This window comes from Culicoides brevitarsis, chromosome 2, assembly GCF_036172545.1.
Source record: "Culicoides brevitarsis isolate CSIRO-B50_1 chromosome 2, AGI_CSIRO_Cbre_v1, whole genome shotgun sequence".
Classification (NCBI taxonomy): domain Eukaryota; kingdom Metazoa; phylum Arthropoda; class Insecta; order Diptera; family Ceratopogonidae; genus Culicoides; species Culicoides brevitarsis.
In genome coordinates this window covers 5,697,221-5,714,304 of record NC_087086.1, presented here as the reverse complement: position 1 = coordinate 5,714,304, position 17,084 = coordinate 5,697,221, and the positions used below count along the sequence as shown (strand labels likewise).

General features: G+C 29.4%; 7 protein-coding genes across 10 annotated transcripts in view; 3 read left to right on the top strand and 4 right to left on the bottom strand.

Annotated features, from left to right (window-relative positions):
* LOC134829506 (protein spire) overlaps window positions 1-1,918 on the bottom strand; it is a 72,751-nt gene extending 70,833 nt beyond the window's left edge. For both annotated transcript variants that reach the window (XM_063842592.1, XM_063842593.1), the window contains exon 1: window positions 1,472-1,918. In XM_063842592.1, the coding sequence (XP_063698662.1) occupies window positions 1,472-1,838 (367 nt within the window). In that variant the 5' untranslated portion in view covers window positions 1,839-1,918. The remainder of the gene's footprint in view (window positions 1-1,471) is intronic.
* A 1,914-nt stretch (window positions 1,919-3,832) lies between these two features.
* Window positions 3,833-5,740, top strand: LOC134831044 (uncharacterized). Its single transcript, XM_063844680.1, has 2 exons — window positions 3,833-4,509; window positions 4,564-5,740. The coding sequence occupies exons 1-2, from the start codon at window positions 3,867-3,869 to the stop codon at window positions 5,550-5,552; spliced, it is 1,632 nt and encodes a 543-aa protein (XP_063700750.1). The 5' UTR covers window positions 3,833-3,866; the 3' UTR covers window positions 5,553-5,740.
* LOC134831045 (reticulocalbin-2) lies at window positions 5,635-7,840 on the bottom strand. 3 transcript variants are annotated; one of them, XM_063844681.1, is made up of 4 exons: window positions 7,720-7,840; window positions 6,842-7,657; window positions 6,608-6,775; window positions 5,635-5,685 (listed from the first exon to the last, which is right to left on the bottom strand). In XM_063844681.1, exons 2-4 carry the CDS (start codon window positions 7,648-7,650, stop codon window positions 5,673-5,675), a joined length of 990 nt encoding a protein of 329 aa, XP_063700751.1. In that variant the 5' UTR covers window positions 7,651-7,657; window positions 7,720-7,840; the 3' UTR covers window positions 5,635-5,672. The 3 variants fall into 3 exon arrangements, with proteins under 3 accessions (XP_063700751.1, XP_063700754.1, XP_063700753.1); XM_063844684.1 differs by having other exon boundaries at window positions 5,666-5,695; window positions 6,566-6,775; XM_063844683.1 differs by lacking the exon at window positions 5,635-5,685 and having other exon boundaries at window positions 6,433-6,775.
* Window positions 7,841-7,946: 106 nt separating this feature from the next.
* Window positions 7,947-8,776, top strand: LOC134832739 (uncharacterized). Its single transcript, XM_063846870.1, has 2 exons — window positions 7,947-8,061; window positions 8,115-8,776. Exons 1-2 carry the CDS (start codon window positions 7,947-7,949, stop codon window positions 8,774-8,776), a joined length of 777 nt encoding a protein of 258 aa, XP_063702940.1.
* A 27-nt stretch (window positions 8,777-8,803) lies between these two features.
* Window positions 8,804-10,843, bottom strand: LOC134829851 (augmin complex subunit dgt3). The gene is made up of 3 exons (XM_063843129.1): window positions 10,764-10,843; window positions 9,201-10,709; window positions 8,804-9,142 (listed from the first exon to the last, which is right to left on the bottom strand). The coding sequence occupies exons 1-3, from the start codon at window positions 10,788-10,790 to the stop codon at window positions 8,996-8,998; spliced, it is 1,683 nt and encodes a 560-aa protein (XP_063699199.1). The 5' UTR covers window positions 10,791-10,843; the 3' UTR covers window positions 8,804-8,995.
* A 302-nt stretch (window positions 10,844-11,145) lies between these two features.
* Window positions 11,146-12,079, top strand: LOC134831504 (leptin receptor gene-related protein). Its single transcript, XM_063845246.1, has 4 exons — window positions 11,146-11,254; window positions 11,509-11,576; window positions 11,636-11,819; window positions 11,884-12,079. The coding sequence occupies exons 1-4, from the start codon at window positions 11,237-11,239 to the stop codon at window positions 11,989-11,991; spliced, it is 378 nt and encodes a 125-aa protein (XP_063701316.1). The 5' UTR covers window positions 11,146-11,236; the 3' UTR covers window positions 11,992-12,079.
* An 869-nt stretch (window positions 12,080-12,948) lies between these two features.
* LOC134830182 (23 kDa integral membrane protein) lies at window positions 12,949-16,286 on the bottom strand. Its single transcript, XM_063843574.1, has 4 exons — window positions 15,962-16,286; window positions 13,734-14,093; window positions 13,528-13,671; window positions 12,949-13,465 (listed from the first exon to the last, which is right to left on the bottom strand). The coding sequence occupies exons 1-4, from the start codon at window positions 16,043-16,045 to the stop codon at window positions 13,190-13,192; spliced, it is 864 nt and encodes a 287-aa protein (XP_063699644.1). The 5' UTR covers window positions 16,046-16,286; the 3' UTR covers window positions 12,949-13,189.
* Between the last annotated feature and the right edge of the window lie 798 nt (window positions 16,287-17,084).

Here is a 17,084-nt window from a genome sequence, read left to right as displayed (position 1 = left end):
TTTTTTTTTTAATAATAATTGATTTTAAATAATGATTGAAAAAAAATTAAGTAATTCAAAATTAGAAGCAATATTTTTTTTAGAATACAATATAAATTATGTAAAAAGAAAAATTAGGTTTTCAATATTTTGATGATTTACATTTTGTTAATTTTAATTGAAAAAAAATAAAATTTTTACCACAAAATTTCTTTAATATCTTTAAGATTTTATTTTTTTATTTAATTTTATTTAATTATTTGTTATTTTTTGAATATTTTTGAAATTTTAAGTTTAATCATTTTTTAAAATATTTTTTTTTTAAATTATTTTGATTAATTAAAAAAAATAATCAAAATTTCTATTTATCAAATTTAATAAAAAAAATGAGATTTAAAAAAAAATTAAATTAGCTCAAAAAAAATATTAAATTTCTTAAAATATTAAATTTATTTTAAATTAAAAATTTCTAAAAAAATTTTTTTTTTTTCTTAAAAATTAAAAATCTACCGGCAAATAAAAATTTGTTAATTTTCTCAATAATGACAATAAAGCCGGCAAAAACAATCCATTGACACACTAACACAGTACAAAACTGCGCATGTGAGTCTCTTTCACTCGTCATCACTTCTAATTACACACCACATGTAATAATAACGTGTCGTCATCAGCCTTGGCAAGGACGTTCATTCGTATTCAAATCGTTTTTATTTGATGGATTTTCGTTTTAAGCCACAAACAAACATGCACGCGATAAAAAATTTGTTTGCGTTTTTTATCATTTGACACGACGACGATTAGCCATAAAGCACAAAAACCGCCTCGACTTGAAGACCGAAGCTTCGCTGATGTTGATGATGATGTGGCGTGGATAATTTTTCCAAGTTAATTACGGTTTTGTGTACTGAACGACGACTCTGCCAGAAGCAAAGCGAAGAAAATCGATTAAATTTTTTAATTTTTTTTTTTTAGGTGAGGCTCGAAGAAATGCGATTTCCTGCCGATCGTCGAAGCATAATTAATGCAAAAAGACAAGAATTTTATGAGAATTGGACAACACACCTCTCGTTATGTCTCGTAATTTCCATTTTTAAATTGAAATTTTGCAAGAAAAGGTCAAAAATGGGTCTCTTTCGACAGAATCGACGCAATTTCCACACACCAACGAGCCTGCATAGGAAGTCATGTCACAGTAGTTGCATTAAAAATTCAGTAGTCTTGTTATGGTTTGATGGGAAATGTGTTGCACAGACAATTTTTTTCATGCAAATCACGGAGAAATACGAGAAAGAGAGAGACACGGTTGAACTTTTTACGGTTCAGCAACTTTTTTCTTCGCACTCTGTTGATTCTACGCTTTTTTTGTTCTCTATTGTTCCCGCAATGGCGACTACTGTCTCGATCGATGGCATTTCTTCGGATATTTACCTACGACTGCGGTCAAAAAAAAAACCCAAAAAAAAAAATAATTAATTTGAACAATGACACTTACCTCCATTCTTGAAGCTAAAATGAACGGATCCGTCTTTGTGGAGATTAAGGTTTGTCGGCGCCGCAGGTACGAGCAAATTGTGAAAACGGTTACGCGTGAAACCATCTTGGCACAAAAAATCTCGGTACATTTTGAGACTTTGGTACAAAATTGCCCATGCCTGTTCCTCGCTGATCGGATTATTAAACGACTTCAGGATACTTTCGAGCGTCACGCAACTTCCGGCATCCTCACATTTCGTGTTAACCGAAAAATCTTTCATGTCGGCTTTTGCAGATTTTAATTTATTCGATAGGTTTTTATCCATTTTGACGGGATCTGATGCCTCCGACGGCTCTTTACTCGTAGATTGACACTCGTCAGTCATTTTTTTCACTAATTTTTTTTTTGTTTCTTAAATTTTCTTATCAATTATCTTATTTTTTAATTTCATAGAATTTTTCATAATTTTTTGATTTTTTCACTTGTATGTCAGAATTTTTCGAGATTTCATAATTTTACAAAATAATCTCATTTTTGTTGTTGTTTTTTTTATTTAGCACATTATTTATCAGCTGATGAGATTTTTTTTAAATTAATTTTTTTTTGTGTATGATCGAGACCATTACTTGCTCATTTTTGTCAAAAGTCTGCGAAATCATGCATCAAAATGACAAAATCAGGTAAGAACTAACACTCGTTCATCATTTTCTTATCATTTTGTTGTTTAATTATTATATTTATTTTTATCATTCTTCTTGAAAGAGATAAATTTTGCTTAAAATACACTTGAGTGTTACTTTTTGTTGTTGTTGTTGTTGCAATATTTATTGTACTTTAATTTTTTTTCAGGTAAATATTTTTTTTTGCACTTTAAAATTTTTTATTTCATAATTTTTTTTTTTAATAATTTTATTTAATATTTATTCACTTGTCATCAGTATCATTTTTTTTTGTTATTTAAAAAAATATTTTATTTCATGTTTTTTTAAAATAAATTTTAATTTTTTTTTGTAAAATATTCTTTTTATTCTTCAATTTTTCTTTAGGATTTTTCTTCAATTTTTCTTTAATTTTTTTATTTATTTTTATTCTTTGCGGATCAATATCTACGACACGTAATACGACAAAAATATAAATAATCAGATGAAAAACATAACAAAAACACGTGAGTCCAGCACGAAACACCGTTCTCTACTAAAGTAACATCTATTTTGAAAAGATAGAGACGAATGAAATTGATAAAGTATCTCGACTAATTCGAGATTTATCAATTTCATTCGTCTCGGAACAGCTGATTGGTCACTCATAGTAACTCACGGTAACTCATGGCACTCACGGCACTCAGTCCCAATGCACAAAAAATAATTTCCGACAAATCCCAATGCAAAAAAAATAATTTCCGACAACGTACCGTGTATGTGTATAGAAACAGGCATCCAGCCTGGAATAATGGAAGCGATATTGGAAATCATGGAAGATAATGGAAGCATTTTCAATTTTTCGTTGAAATTATTTTTTTATATATTTTAATTATTTTAAAATAATTTTTACGAGATTTTATGAGATTTATTATTTTTAAAACACAACTTTTATTTTTTTAATTACCTAATTATTTTTTTTAAATTTTTATTAATTAATTAATTAATTTTAATCATAATATTATTTAATTCTTTTAATAGTACAATTCAGATGAATTTTGCAACAAAAAAATTTAACTAAATTAATTATTTTCTTTTTTGTACGATTTTGCTTTGTTTAAAACAAAAATTCAATCAAAGCTTTAAATTTTTATTAAATAAAAAAAAATAAAAATTTAACAAAATAATTAATTAAAAAAAAATATTAAAAATAATTTCGAAAATTAAAAAAATACCCAATAAAAAAATTAAAATTAAAATAAATAAATAAAAAAAAATTAATTAAATTATAAAATAATTTCGAAAAACACTCTGGAGACTATTCATAAAATTTTGAAATTAATTTAATTTAATTTTTTTTTAGTTTAATTTTAATTTAATTTAGTTTTTAAAAAATTCAATCCTTTTTTCAAAAATTTTGAGAAACTCAACAATTTTTTATAAATTATAAATGAAAAATAGTTTTTTCGGGTCTAATTTTTTTATTTCAAAAATTTAATTTAATAATTAAATATTTCGTATTAAAAAATTAGAAATTTATTTCAAAATTTCAAACATTTTATTTAATTTTTTTTTAATTAAATTTAAATTATTTTTAATTAAATTGTATTTTAATTTTAATTAAATTTTGTTTTTATTTTAATTAAATTTAATTTTTTAAAAATCTGACAGGGATCTTTTCTTACCTTTCTCCATTTCCGCATCGATTTTTCATCGCTTCATCTGCTTCCGCGACGCCATATCCATCTTTTAATTTTTTTCTCTAAAATTAAACCATGTCTCTTCTTTATTTCTTCCTAATTTTACATTTTTTAACGCAATCCTTCGCTTGGGCTAACCAAACCCAAACAATTCTCATCGAACTGCCCGACAAATTAGCCCTCAACGACTTGAACTTTTTCCAAATTTACGAACTGGAGAACTTAACTTCACACAAAATCATCATCCGCAACTTGCCGCAACGCGTTTTCGGCCTTTTAGAAGTTCATTCTCATCTATACTCTGTCGGTTTGGAAAATCCGGGACAACAAAAAATCCTGAATGGAACAAATATCGGTTTCATTGTCAACGGAGATGGCGAATTTGTGCTCTCGAATCCAAACAATTTCGTCAAAGTCGAGGCGGCAATTGCTCTCGTGACGATGAACGGAACAACAGCTCCCTTACCTGGCGGAAGTTCAACCCATGGACCAGCTTTACAAATCTCTGGCTTGCGAGAAAATTCAGATATTGTGAAAATTTCAACGCCCGCTGCCCAATCAGCCACGGAAAATGATCAAATTTCATACGAAACGCGTTTTCGGTATTTGAGAGTTGGTGACTTAAGCTCCCATACGTACTTTGAGGGGATCAAGGACATGCTAACAGCTGATGGAGCACGAAAAAATGGCAGAAAAAACGATTTGGCATTTCAAGAAGGTAAAAAAATTAAAATTCTAACCTCAAAAATTCACTTTTTTCCATTTTTTTCAGGTAATGAAACGGTTAGTTTGTTCGCAAAGATCAAAGGAACAGCGATTGTCGTGCAAACAATAGCCTTGGATTACGGAGGACGCTCCGTGTACATTCCTGCCGTCACGTATTCGTGCAACGTTCATATCTGGAAAGGCGATTGCTTGAACGAAGATCCCTTGAATTTGGGTTTTTACGTTGTTTTAGTCGGAATTTCGATTTTTTTGATGACACGCATCATGTTGCCGGATATCGTGAATGATCTTTGCGTCGGAATGGGAACTGGCTTGGCGCTCGGAGTGTTTTTGACACTTTTTATCAACATGGAGATGAATTGGAAGGCGTTCATCGTGATTTTTAGCTCGCTTGTCCTCACCGGAAGCAATTATTTGATAAATCTTCACTTTCCGAAGGTTTCGCATTACCTGACTTCCTTTTGGTTATGCTACATTTCGTCACTGACACTCTTTTTTGTTGCCAATTTCTCCTTTAATCTCGTCGAATATCAATATATCTTCCTCGTGCTCTTCACGTTGCTTGCGGCGATCATCCTTGCGGCGCGTCATCAAACCGAAACTCAAGTCAGCATCATTCTCGGCGGATTTCTCTTCATGTTTTCCGTCGCTTTCTTCACGAACGGGCATTTGAACAACATCATCGAGCAACCATATTACTTGGCAAAGGACTTTGAGTACATCCAAGCTGTTAAACGACTTCTTATCGCGCCACAAGATGCGATCGCCTTTTGTCTCGCGATAATTTTAGTCACGTGTTTACTTTATGCCTTCAACCGTTACGGCAACATTTGGGACAAAATGCTTGAAAAAGAAAAACTTTTGCGGGAGCAAAGAGTCGCTCTTGGTGTCGCAACGTTGCACGAACGCCTTCAAGTTGCCTCGGAACACACGCCGCTCATTTCGCGATACACCGAAACCGAAGAAGATGAAGTTTTTGAGACGCCAAACACGAATCGAGAGCTGTATAGTCGTCTTAAATCGCGAAAAAAGTAATTTTTTAAATATTTTTAGTGACAAATGGGTTCTTGAAACTCAAAAAAAAATATTAATTGAATTAAATTTCTGTGGTTTGGCTTTTTTTAAGGTACATTCAAAGTTACATTTATTTATTTTTTATAAAAAAAACCTAAAAACATCTTAAAATGGCATCATGTTTGAACGAATAAAATTAAATAAAATTAATGAGATTAAATATGAGAATTGGATAAATTAATTATTGATGGGTAAGTTCAAAAAATGATTTTGACAGTTCAAATTTTTTTTGACAGATGTGAAAAAAATTTTTTTTTTAACGGATTAATTTTAATACTTTTTGTAAATATTATATTTTGGCAAGATAACGCATATTAGTGAAGCAAAGGGTTATTTTTTGGCAAAAATAAATTTAAGAAATTTTCGAGTGAAGCAAAGGGTTAAAATTGAAGATTTAAAAAAGTTAAAAAAATTTTGACAGCTGTCAAAAATAATTAAAAATTTTGACAGATGTCAAATATTTTTTTGAATTAAAATTTAATTTTTTGACATTTTCTGTAATTTTCAAATAAAAAGTCAATTTTTATGTTCTTATAGAAGTTTAAAAAAAATAAATTTGTAAAAAAAACTGACAGCTGTCAAAAAAATTTTTTTTTTCAAATGTCACTATTTGAAAGATTTTTCGACAATTTTTGCCTCTATGAAATATAAAACTAAAATTTCAGCTTATTTAAGATTCAAAATTTAATTTTTTTTTTGAAGTTTAAACAAAAATTTTGACATCTGTCAAAAATGACAACTGAAGTTTCTTTCATTTATCATAACTTTAAAGTATTTGTTCGATTATTTTGTTCGAAATTTTTAAAAAACTTCAAAATTTTCATTTTTTAAAAAGTTTGAAATTAAACTTCAAAAAAACTTCAAAATTTGAACTGTCAAAATCATTCAACGCACTGCTCCCTTAAAATTAACTAAAAACTACTCAAAATAAGTAAAATTTGAGCTTCAGATTCGAGAATCTGTCAAAATCTCACACTAAAATTTGGTTCGAGTTCAAAAAAAAATTTTTTTTTTACAATTCATCCCTGAAGTGTTCAATATTTTGCAAATGATCTCCATAATCGGTAGCTTCTGAACCCACAAAGATGTCGTAATTATTGACAATTTCATCGTAAGACAAACGATCGTCATGGTCGTCATCTGATGCAGCGAATAAATGATCAACTTCTTCGTTTGCTACTTCACTAAAAATTTAAAAATTTAAAAAATTTAATTTTTTTTTTCAAAATTTTACGAAAAATGAGACTTACTCATTACTGGGCAACATCCAAGATAAAATTTCATTTCCCGTGAGAAAGCCATCGTGATTTTTATCGAAATCGTTGTCAAATTTGTCCTTTTCCGTGACGAGATATTCCTTGTCCTTATCTCTCGCTGAATCTCCTACAAACTCTTGGAAGTCAATTTTTTCGTCGCCATTCATGTCTTTGTCCGCCAAAGTTTGTCGCAGCACAATCGGCAGCATTTCCGGATGTTCCTCCGGATTATTAAAGCGAATAAATTCGTCAATAATTAAAACGCCGTCGCCGTCTTTGTCCGCTGCTTTGAACAATTCCCTGTCATCTTGCACCATTTTGTCCTGTTCATCGATTTCGTTGCGCATTTCCTCGTCACTTTCCATGCCAAAGGTGTCTTTAATGTATTCGGCCCACGTAACTTTGTGATCTCCGTCTTCGTCGCAATCCTCAAATCGATCCGTTGCCTCCTCAGCTGCCAAACTCTTGAAAGAACGCAAAATCCAGGCTTTCAATTCGTGCCGATCCACGAACCGATCTTTGTTTAAATCCATTTTCGTGACGAGAACTGCAAGACGCTTCTTACTTTCTTCGGGCGAAAGGTCGTGAAACTCCTCCGCTTCCTTTACCGAGCCTAAAATGGCTTCGTGATCGAATTCCGTGTCGTGTTCGTGCGAAGATTTGTCGAGATGGGCGTGCGTTGCCCCATCCTGAAGACGCTCCTTGTGTTTTTGGGCGTGATGATGACTTTGGGCTGCAGCTGCATGCGTTTTGTGGAAGATGCAAATTAGTAAGATGAGGCAAAGGGACCTCAGAAGCACCATATTTGTACTAAAAAGAGAGAAAATTGGTAAAAATTTTGAAATTTTCAATTAAATTTTTGAAATTTTTACCTTTTTAACACTAAAAACGAAGAAACAAATATTTTTTTTCAGTATTTCCGGCTTAAGAATCGCTCTTTTGTTCGAAAATGGATTAAGAATGCGAAAAACACGTCAGTCCCCAACCTTTTTTGTTTACTTCTGATGAACAGCGGTTCCACAGATGTCATTCACGCAACTTTAACCCATTGTGAAATGTGAAATTATCCAAAATCCTCAATGTTTATCAACAAAAAACCATGGAAAATCACAAAAAATCGGAAAAATCTGGCTCTGAAGCGGGCGTTAGTCAAGTAAAACGACACAGTTTGACTCAATTAAAACTTCCGAACAAAGGAAGCGGCACCGAATTTTGTAAAAAATTATTTTTTCATCAAAATTTTAATAATTTATGATTTTTTCCGTAGCTGACAAGTCCTCAACACCCAAAACTCCCACTCCAACACGTACTGTGGATCGTCTCCTGCGAAATTGTGATGCAATTGGCCTCTTTGAAGAACTAAAACACGTAAATCCCTTTGACGAAACGTTCCGCAAGGCAGTTGAGAACAAAGATGTGACATTTTTATCATCAGCACCCTTGAAAGGACTCACTCCCGAAGACGAACTCAACACGCCACAGTATCCAAGCTTGTTAAAAGACAAAGCCACAGATCAAAAACCTTCGGAAAAACCCAAAACTGAGAGACCCAAGAACCGAAAATTGCTGAAAATGACAAATTCTAACGTTTCCAAGGTCATCAGACCAATTTTACCGAAACCCTCAAGTAGTGCAAAAGCGAAATTAAAGGCTTTCATATTGAAAGATCTCTCGCCAGTCATTGTTGAAAAGATAAAAGACGAGAAAAAGCTAAAAATAATTAAAAACAAGTCACCCAAACCGACAGACAGTAACAGAGAAGCAGCTAAAAGGTATCGCCAACGCGTGAAATTGCTTCAAGAGCAACTCGAAGAAGATAATTTACGATTAAGGCGCGAAAATTCTGAATTATTAAAAGAAAATTTAGCCTTGAAACGACAAATTTTGATGTTAACCAACAAAAATTCAACTGAAACAGGTGAAATTTAACCTAAAATCTCAAAATTTTTACAAAGTTTAACTTTTTTCTATATTTTTAGTACAAAACATTCCCGTGATAATTCAACAAATCCCTAAAATTCTAATAAATAATCAGCCACAGAGCGATTCGAGTACCAAATCATCATCTTTGATGCCGAATGTGACTCCTATGTACACGATAATCAACGCAAATGACGCAACTGTGATAGAAACTGACAAAAAAAGTCACTAATTTTTACGTCGCAGGCCACTTAGATGCACGGGAGCTTTTTCAGTAGCTGCTTTGACCTCTTTTATCGCTTGCAAGACCTTCATTGGCTCAGTTAGGAACCATATCCAAAGCGCTGTGTAATAGCGATAGTACTTGTCGTGTGCCTAAAAGCAGAAATTTGAATTAAAAATTATTTTTTATTAATTTTTGTGAAAAATTTACCGAAGTATCCTCCAATTGCTTACATTCAGCCTTCAAATCCGCATATTTGGCTTGATAATTTTTATTTTTCGTCTTTATTTTTAGAATTTTTCGTGTAAATCGTGGATCGCCGAGTACAGGCTTGGCAGTTGTTCCTCCATAAACGAATTTTTCGTAAATTTTTTCAATTTTTTGGAGTTCCGGGAGGATTTTATTGAAATTTTCAGCAGCAATGCCCTCAGAAACGGCTTTAAAAGACGAACTCAAGTCTCGTTCGAACTCGGAATAAGCTTGAATAATTTCTGAAACGTTAGAAATTTTAACTCCGTTCAACCCGATTACCTCAGAAATTAGTTTCATCGTTTGATCTTGAGCGATTTGAAGATTTTTTGGCATGACATCTCCTTTAACAAGGCGTTTCATGATCTGAATTCGCATATGAGTCGAATGACATGCCCCGAAATCGTCGCCGGAAAAGTCTTTGTTCAAGCGTTCCCAATCCAAATTGATGGCAAACCAGATAATTTCCGACATTTGAATCGTTTTTGTGACAAAAGGCTTTAGTTGGTTGATGTTTTCGATGCGACTCGTGGCTCGACTGTGCTTGAATTTGATATTTTTCGTGGATAAAAGTTCAATTTGGGACAAAACGAGGTCGTTGATGCGTTCCAAAATGCGTTGTTTCAAGGATGAAACTTGATTTTCCTTTTGTTCGTTCACGGCACTGAACTCGCTCATCATCGACATTAACTGATTCATGTCGGAGGGCAGTTGAACGGCGCCAGATTTGACTTTTTGCGAGACAGCTTCCATTGCGGCGATTTGCATTTCGAGCAAAATTTCCTGATATCGAGCATTAACGAAGCCATCTTTGGCGATTTGAAGTTCGCCCAGCTTTGAATCGTAATTTTCCTCGACAACCGAAACTGCGGTGAGAATTTGATTTTGTTCGCAGTAACTTTCGAGCTCTTTGATGAATTCCTCGATGAAATTGTAATGTTCGTAAAAGGGCATTTGATGCGTAAAAATTTTCGGAGTATTTACGGAATTTTGTAAATCTTGATATAATTTACGATTTTCCTCCTCAACTGCTTGTAACTCGAGCGCAACTTTACCCGCACTCTCAATTGAAGCTTTTGTTTCCTTTTCCGCATCACTGAGACGCAATTTCACCTTTTCCAACTTTGTTTCTTGCTGTTTTTCCGTAAAACTGAGCTCTTCGACGGCGGATTTTTGTTTTTCCACAATTTTTCGCAATTCTGAAACCCTTTTTGTGGCAATTTCTAAATCTTCTTCGCAACAATCGTCGATTCCGGGATTTTCGTTTGAGATTTCTTGCAATTTTTCCGTGAGATTTTTGTCGGAAAGGAGTTTTCCAGCTTTTTTGAGGTCTTCGTACTCTTTAATCTCGGCGGGCGATAAGATATTTTCCTCCGAGACGTTTTCTTGGATCCATTGAAAGAATTCCGGAGCAGTGGCGAGCATCCATTGAGCGTTTTCGCCATCAATTCCGAGTTTTTTGAGAATATCCTGTGAAAATTTTTGTTAAAATTCGATTTTTGGAAGGTTTTTGAAGTAACTTACGTTGGAAGAATCCAAATTTGGTGCCATTTTCCATGAAATTTTATGAAAATTTTAAGGAACAACAATTTTTTCAAGAAAGCGGGTAACGAAATTCAAAAATTCAGTATTGACATTTATCATTTTTAGACGTCTCAGGTACCCTGCAAAGAAAAATTATTAGAAAAATGGAATTTCGTTCACTTATTTATCAATTTTTCATAAAAATACGAAGTAAATGTTGAATTTTTGATGAAAAATTGATAAATATTTTGATTATTAACTAAAATTTAATTATTTTTATGATTTTTATTTAAAAATTTTCGCAAAAATCGAAAAATTTGGAATTCTTAAAAGGCATGACATTAGATTTCATGTCGGAATTCCTTCCAAATTGTTCGTTGGGCATCATAACAAACAAAATAAATTCTCAAAAGCAAAGTCTGCGAATAAAATTTAAGAATTTCAGTCAATTGTGATAAAATCTCACACTAAAAATGGTTGATATTAGAGGTAAGAGCTTCTTAAAGACCCGAATTTGTTTCTAAAGTTTCAATTATTGCTCCAAATATCGGAGATTCCTTCAAAAAAACACTTAATTAGAACTAATTGCTGATTCATAGTCGCCAAATTTTAACTTTTTTCTCTTTTTGTTTTCATTTTTAATCAATTCCGGCGTCATCAATGGACTTTTTTGTGCATTCTACAGGGTGAGTTTTCAAAAATTTGCTTTGAAATATTGAAATAATGATAATTTTTGTCTTTTAGTCTCGTCGCTGTTGCATTTCTCGGCTCCATTGGAATGACATTGGTTATTCTCGGCAGTGTTTTGTACGAGTAAGTGACTTTTCTTTAATTTTTTCAAGCGAATTTCAATATTTTCTTCATTTTTTCAGTAAATGGTGGCCATTCTTCGTCGTTTTGTTCTACATTTTGGTGCCGGTACCGACAGCATTTGCTAAAAGACATTTAAATTCCATGGGCGATGGTACAGGAGGCACGGAATTTGCACTTTTCCTCACACTTTCGTTGATTATCAGTAGTTTTGCGTTGCCGATTGTGTTGTCACATGCCGCTGTGGTGAGTTTTTTTGCGAAAATCTTGAGGAAATCGCATTAAAAATGTAATTTTAATCCTTTTTTAGATCGCATGGCAAAGTTGTCTCTTAACTTTGTGCGGAAATGTCGTCGTTTATGCAACACTTCTCGTCTACTTCCTGATGATTGACTCCGACGACGGTTTCCAGATCTAAAGAGTGACCAAAAATTTACAGACTTAATCATGAATTTCAACAAAAATTGAATTCGAACGACTTTTTAGAGATTTTTTTTTCCTTTTTTGATAAAAATGAAGGTCGTTCAGTAAAATTATATTGAAGAACAATGAAAAATAATCCATAAAAAAAACATAATTTAATTTATATTTAAGATGATATAAAATGTAAGGCAAAATGTATTGCGATGCGAAATTATCAGAAAATAACACAAGGAGCAGAAATAAATATTAAAATAACAAAAAATGATTTAAAAAATTATTTTAGAAAATTAAAAAAAAAATTGAGGGCTTCAAGTTTTTAATTCGAATAAAAATTTTATAAAATTTAATTTAATTTTTAATTTATTTTAATTAAAAATTTAAAAAAAAAAAATTAAAAATAAAAAAAAAATTTTTTTTGTGAAATTTTAATTTAAAAAAAAAAAAATTATTTTTAATTTTTTAATTTTAAAAAATTAACAAAAAATTAAATTTTTTAAAATTTTCAAAAAAATTAATTTAAAATTTTTGTTAAATTTGTAAAGATAAAAAAAATTATTTTTAAAGGAAAAATTTGGAAAAAAAAGTTTAATTTAAAAAAAAAATAAAAATGGAAAATTTTTAGTTCAAAATTGAACATAAAAATTATTTTTTGATGAAATATGATAAAAATTTGGAGAAATTAATATTTTCAAAATAATTTAATTTTTTAATATTCAATATCAGTAAAAAAAATATTTAAAAAATTTTAAGAATTTAAAAATTAAAAAAAAAATTTTGGAGCATTTTTTTTCTAATTTGTGATTTTTAATTTTTTGAATATTTTTTTTAATTTTTAAAAATTTTTAAGAAATAATTTTTAATAAAATTTTTTTAGACCTAAATAGGTAAAAAATGAAAAATTTGGACATTTTTCTCACAAAATCGAAAAATTTAAAAAAAAATCACATTGTTAGATAATTCAAAGAAAATGCTTTTTATTATTTCATCATCATCGTTCATCATTAAAATTGTGATTAATTCAATAATTTTTCTTTATTTCAGTTAATCGTTGATCATCATCTGAGTTCATTTCTGCATTTTTTATTTCTAAATAAGTACTTTTAATGATATTTTTTTTTGGTTATTGTGCAAAAATTAAGTTTTTTTTGTTGGTAACATTCAAAATATTAATTAAAATTTTCAAAAAATAAATTTTAAGCATTAATTCTCTCATATTCTGCCAAACGAGGTTTCTCCGGGATATCCGAGTCGTCAGCAATCGAGTAATAAGGTTCCGTCAAAATTGCCAAACTTTGTTGAAATTGTTGTCGACGAGCCTCCCGTAAGGATTTTGTCTGTCGGATCGCCTTGCTGAGCATGAAAGCACAAACCACGCCGAGCATTTGAACCAAAGCGACTGCCGTTGCGCCTGTAGCGATCAACATTGAGCCTTGCGAGATCAGGAATTTGAGACGAATGAGGCAACCATCCTAAAAATTAAAGTTTTTTTGAGTGAATTTTATCGAAATTAATGAAAATTTTGGAAATTTACTTGATAAATCATGTCACAAGTGCCGTGACTTGTCTCAGAAAAGCTCGCACAACAAGATGGCGGAACGAAAACTTTTGTCTCATTTTGCTCTTGTTTCAAAATGTGGTCCCAATCTGTTGGATTATCAATTCCGCAGCATTCCAACTGTTAAAAAAATGCAGAAATTCGTAAAAAAAATTTTTAAAGAAAATTTTTAAAAAACTCACCGAACTTTGCAAGAAATCAACAGTTTCCTTCATGTACTCGTCTTTCTCGTACTCGAGCATTGTTTCCTTCATCGTTGTCGCTAACATGTCATGTACTTGTCCTTGCAACGCATATGCCGAGATAGCAGCAACAACTTGCAAAATGAGCACCAAGAGCAACAAAACGCCGTAAACATTGATCCAACAAGCGCTTTCCTTGACAGCTCCAATGCATCCGAAGAGCGAAATTGACAAGATGAAGATGCCGATGACGACCAAAAGTGTCGGCGGTGAATAGAAATGATCGTACAAGAAACGCTCAAAATGGTCGTAAAGTGCATTGATGGTAATTCCCACAACGATTAATAAGGCACCCGTTAACTGAAAAAAAAAATTAAAAAGTTAAGAAAATTGAAGTTTGAGGTATATTAACAAGGCGTCTCCATTTCATTAAATTTTTAATATTTTTATTTTTTTTTAGATATTTTTTTTTAATTCATTCAAAAAATTTTGAAATATGTAAAATTTATAATAATTTCAACAAATTATATTTTTTTTAATTTATTTCAAAGTTTAAAATATTAAAAAAAATTTTTTTAATTTTTGAAAAATATTTTTAAAAAATAATTTAAAAATTTTAAAATAAAAAAAATATTTTTTTTAAAATAAATACAAAATTTTAATATTACGATATTTTCATTAAAAAAAATAAATTTTTTATGTAATTTATAAATTTTTGAGCAAAAATTATTAAATATTTTAATTGAAAAAAAAATAAATTTTTTAAATTTATTCTCAAATTTTTCAAATAATTTAAAATTAAAAAAATAATTAAAAAAAATTTAATTTTTTTTTAAACTTTATCAAAAAATTAATTAAATACAAAATTTAATTTTAATTTGAATTAATATTTTGTAAAAATTTATTAAAAAGTTTTTATAAATTTAAAAATTAAAATTTTTTATGGTAAAAATTTTTTGACCAATATTGTGATATTTTTTTAATCAAAAAGAAAATTAAAAATTTTGGAATTTAAATTCTCAAAATAATTTTTATTATATTTTTTTAATTTAAAAAAATATTTTTTTTCCTTATTTTTTATTTTTTATTCATTATTAAATATGTACCTATATCTCAGAAATTTAATTTTAAAATAAATTTTTACTCTAAGTATGTTTTAATATTTATGAAAAAAAAATTTTTTTTAAATATTTGTTAATTAAATAAAATCTTTAAAAAATAATATTTTAAGTGCTTTTAAAAATTTAAGAATAATTTTAGTTTTTTAAATAATTTTGAAAAGTGACAATTGTTAAAATTATTACTTTAATTAATGTTTTAAAATTTTTTTTAAAAATATTTTAAGATTTTTACCAAAAAAAATTCACGTTTTCAGATTCTTTCCCCTATTAAATTTTATCAAAAATTAAAAATTCTTCAAAATTAAATAAATAATGTCACCTTTTTCTAATTTTAAAAATAATTCATCAACCTCATCCCTGATAAAAATCGAACTTTTATGGGTCAAGAAGCAGACAAGTAACAAAAAAAAAACTTTCAAGTTCACCGACGAGACCTACATACATGAAAAACTATAAAATTTAATGATATCGCTCCTTATCCAAATCTATTGATAGTCGTAATTCATATAAATTTTACACAAAAGTCTCATAAATATTTTATCAGATCGATAAATACACTCTCGAAGAAGTGTTCACGTACACCTCGACATTGTATGGATTTCGGTTTGTTAAATTATATTTTTTTTCATTTTATTATTATAGAGTTACACGCGATATTATTAGAGTATGTTTGTTATGGATTGTGCACGACGTCAAAGAAACGCAACGAAAAATTGCACCGGAGTTCTAAAGAAAGTAACCTTGAAAAATTTATTTCATTTATCGGAATATGGATTTATCGTTCGTCACTCGAAAGGAGCAAAACTATCATTTCGTGTCTTTTTCAGTAAATAATTAATCCCAAAGTCATGTCAATGCAAAATTAATGTCGAGGCAACGGAATTTGAACAGATGTCCCCTTTTTATTTATTTTTTGTCCTTTTTTTCACGATTTACGTGCCTCATCGAGCAACTGACCTAACAAAGTTCGAGCACAAACAGAAACTACGAAAAAAATCAATAAATCAGCCTGCTTGACGTGACGCAGAATTAGAACTATCGAAGCTATTGTTAGTCAAATGGCACTAATTACGAGCAAAAAAAAATTAATTTGAACTCGATACTCACCAAAAACATAAAGTTGATCAGGAAAATCATGTATTTGATGCAACGCATCCCGACGTTCAAATTATTTGGATTTTCCGTTAACATTTTTTTTTTCACTTTTTTTGCTTAAATTCGTGATCGAATGCACACAAAATTCTTATCAGTTAAATGTTTTTCCTTATCGATATCACAGAGTGCGAGATAAAATTGTGTGGCTTTTATTATCACCTGTGTTGTTGTTTTTTTTTATTTTTACTAAACTAACAAACTGATAAAAATTAAAGTCGTTGTCGAGCGAATTATTCTCTTGTTTTCAGTTCCAGTTGTGGCTAAATACTGAAAAAAGTTGTGCGGTAATGTGGCGTAAATATTGTTTCTTCGTCGTCGTCGTCGTTTGATGATTTTTTTTTTCTGTGTGCTATGGAGAGAGACGATTTGTAGCGGTATGGGGAAATAGAATGCGGAGAGTATAAGTTCTGTGTAAATAAGTTCGATAGTTATGTGTGTGGCTGTTTACGAAGCCTTACAGGGACAGGGAAGGAGTTGAGGAATTTTTATTGGTTTGGTTAATTGATTTTAATTGATATTGGAAAAATTTTATTTTTTTCTAAAATTATTTAAAAAAAATCAAATTAAATTTATTAAAGTAAAATTATTGTTTATTTAAATTATTTAAATAATTTTTAAAAAAAATATTTTAATTTTTTAAATTTAATAATTTTTGATATTATTAATATATTTAAAAAATAATTTTTTTTTCAAAAAAAAAATATAAATAATTTTTAGTTTTATTTTTTTTTTAAATTCTAACCCAACAGTATTTATTAATTTAAATTAATTTTATTTTTTTTTTATTTTAATTAAAATTTTTTTTTTTTTAAATTAAATTTAATTTAATTTAAATTGTTTATTTATTTATTTAAATTATTTATTCAAATTGTTTTTTTTTTCAATTAAAAATTTAAAATGTTCAAATTTGTTATTTTTTTTCAAAAAAATATTAAATTAAATTAAAATATTTATTTAAATTATTTTTTTTCATTTCAAATTTTAAATTTTTCAAATAATTAATTTATTTTATTTTATTATTTATTTTTTTAATTCAAACCCATCAAATTATCATAATTTTTTAAATAAAATTTAT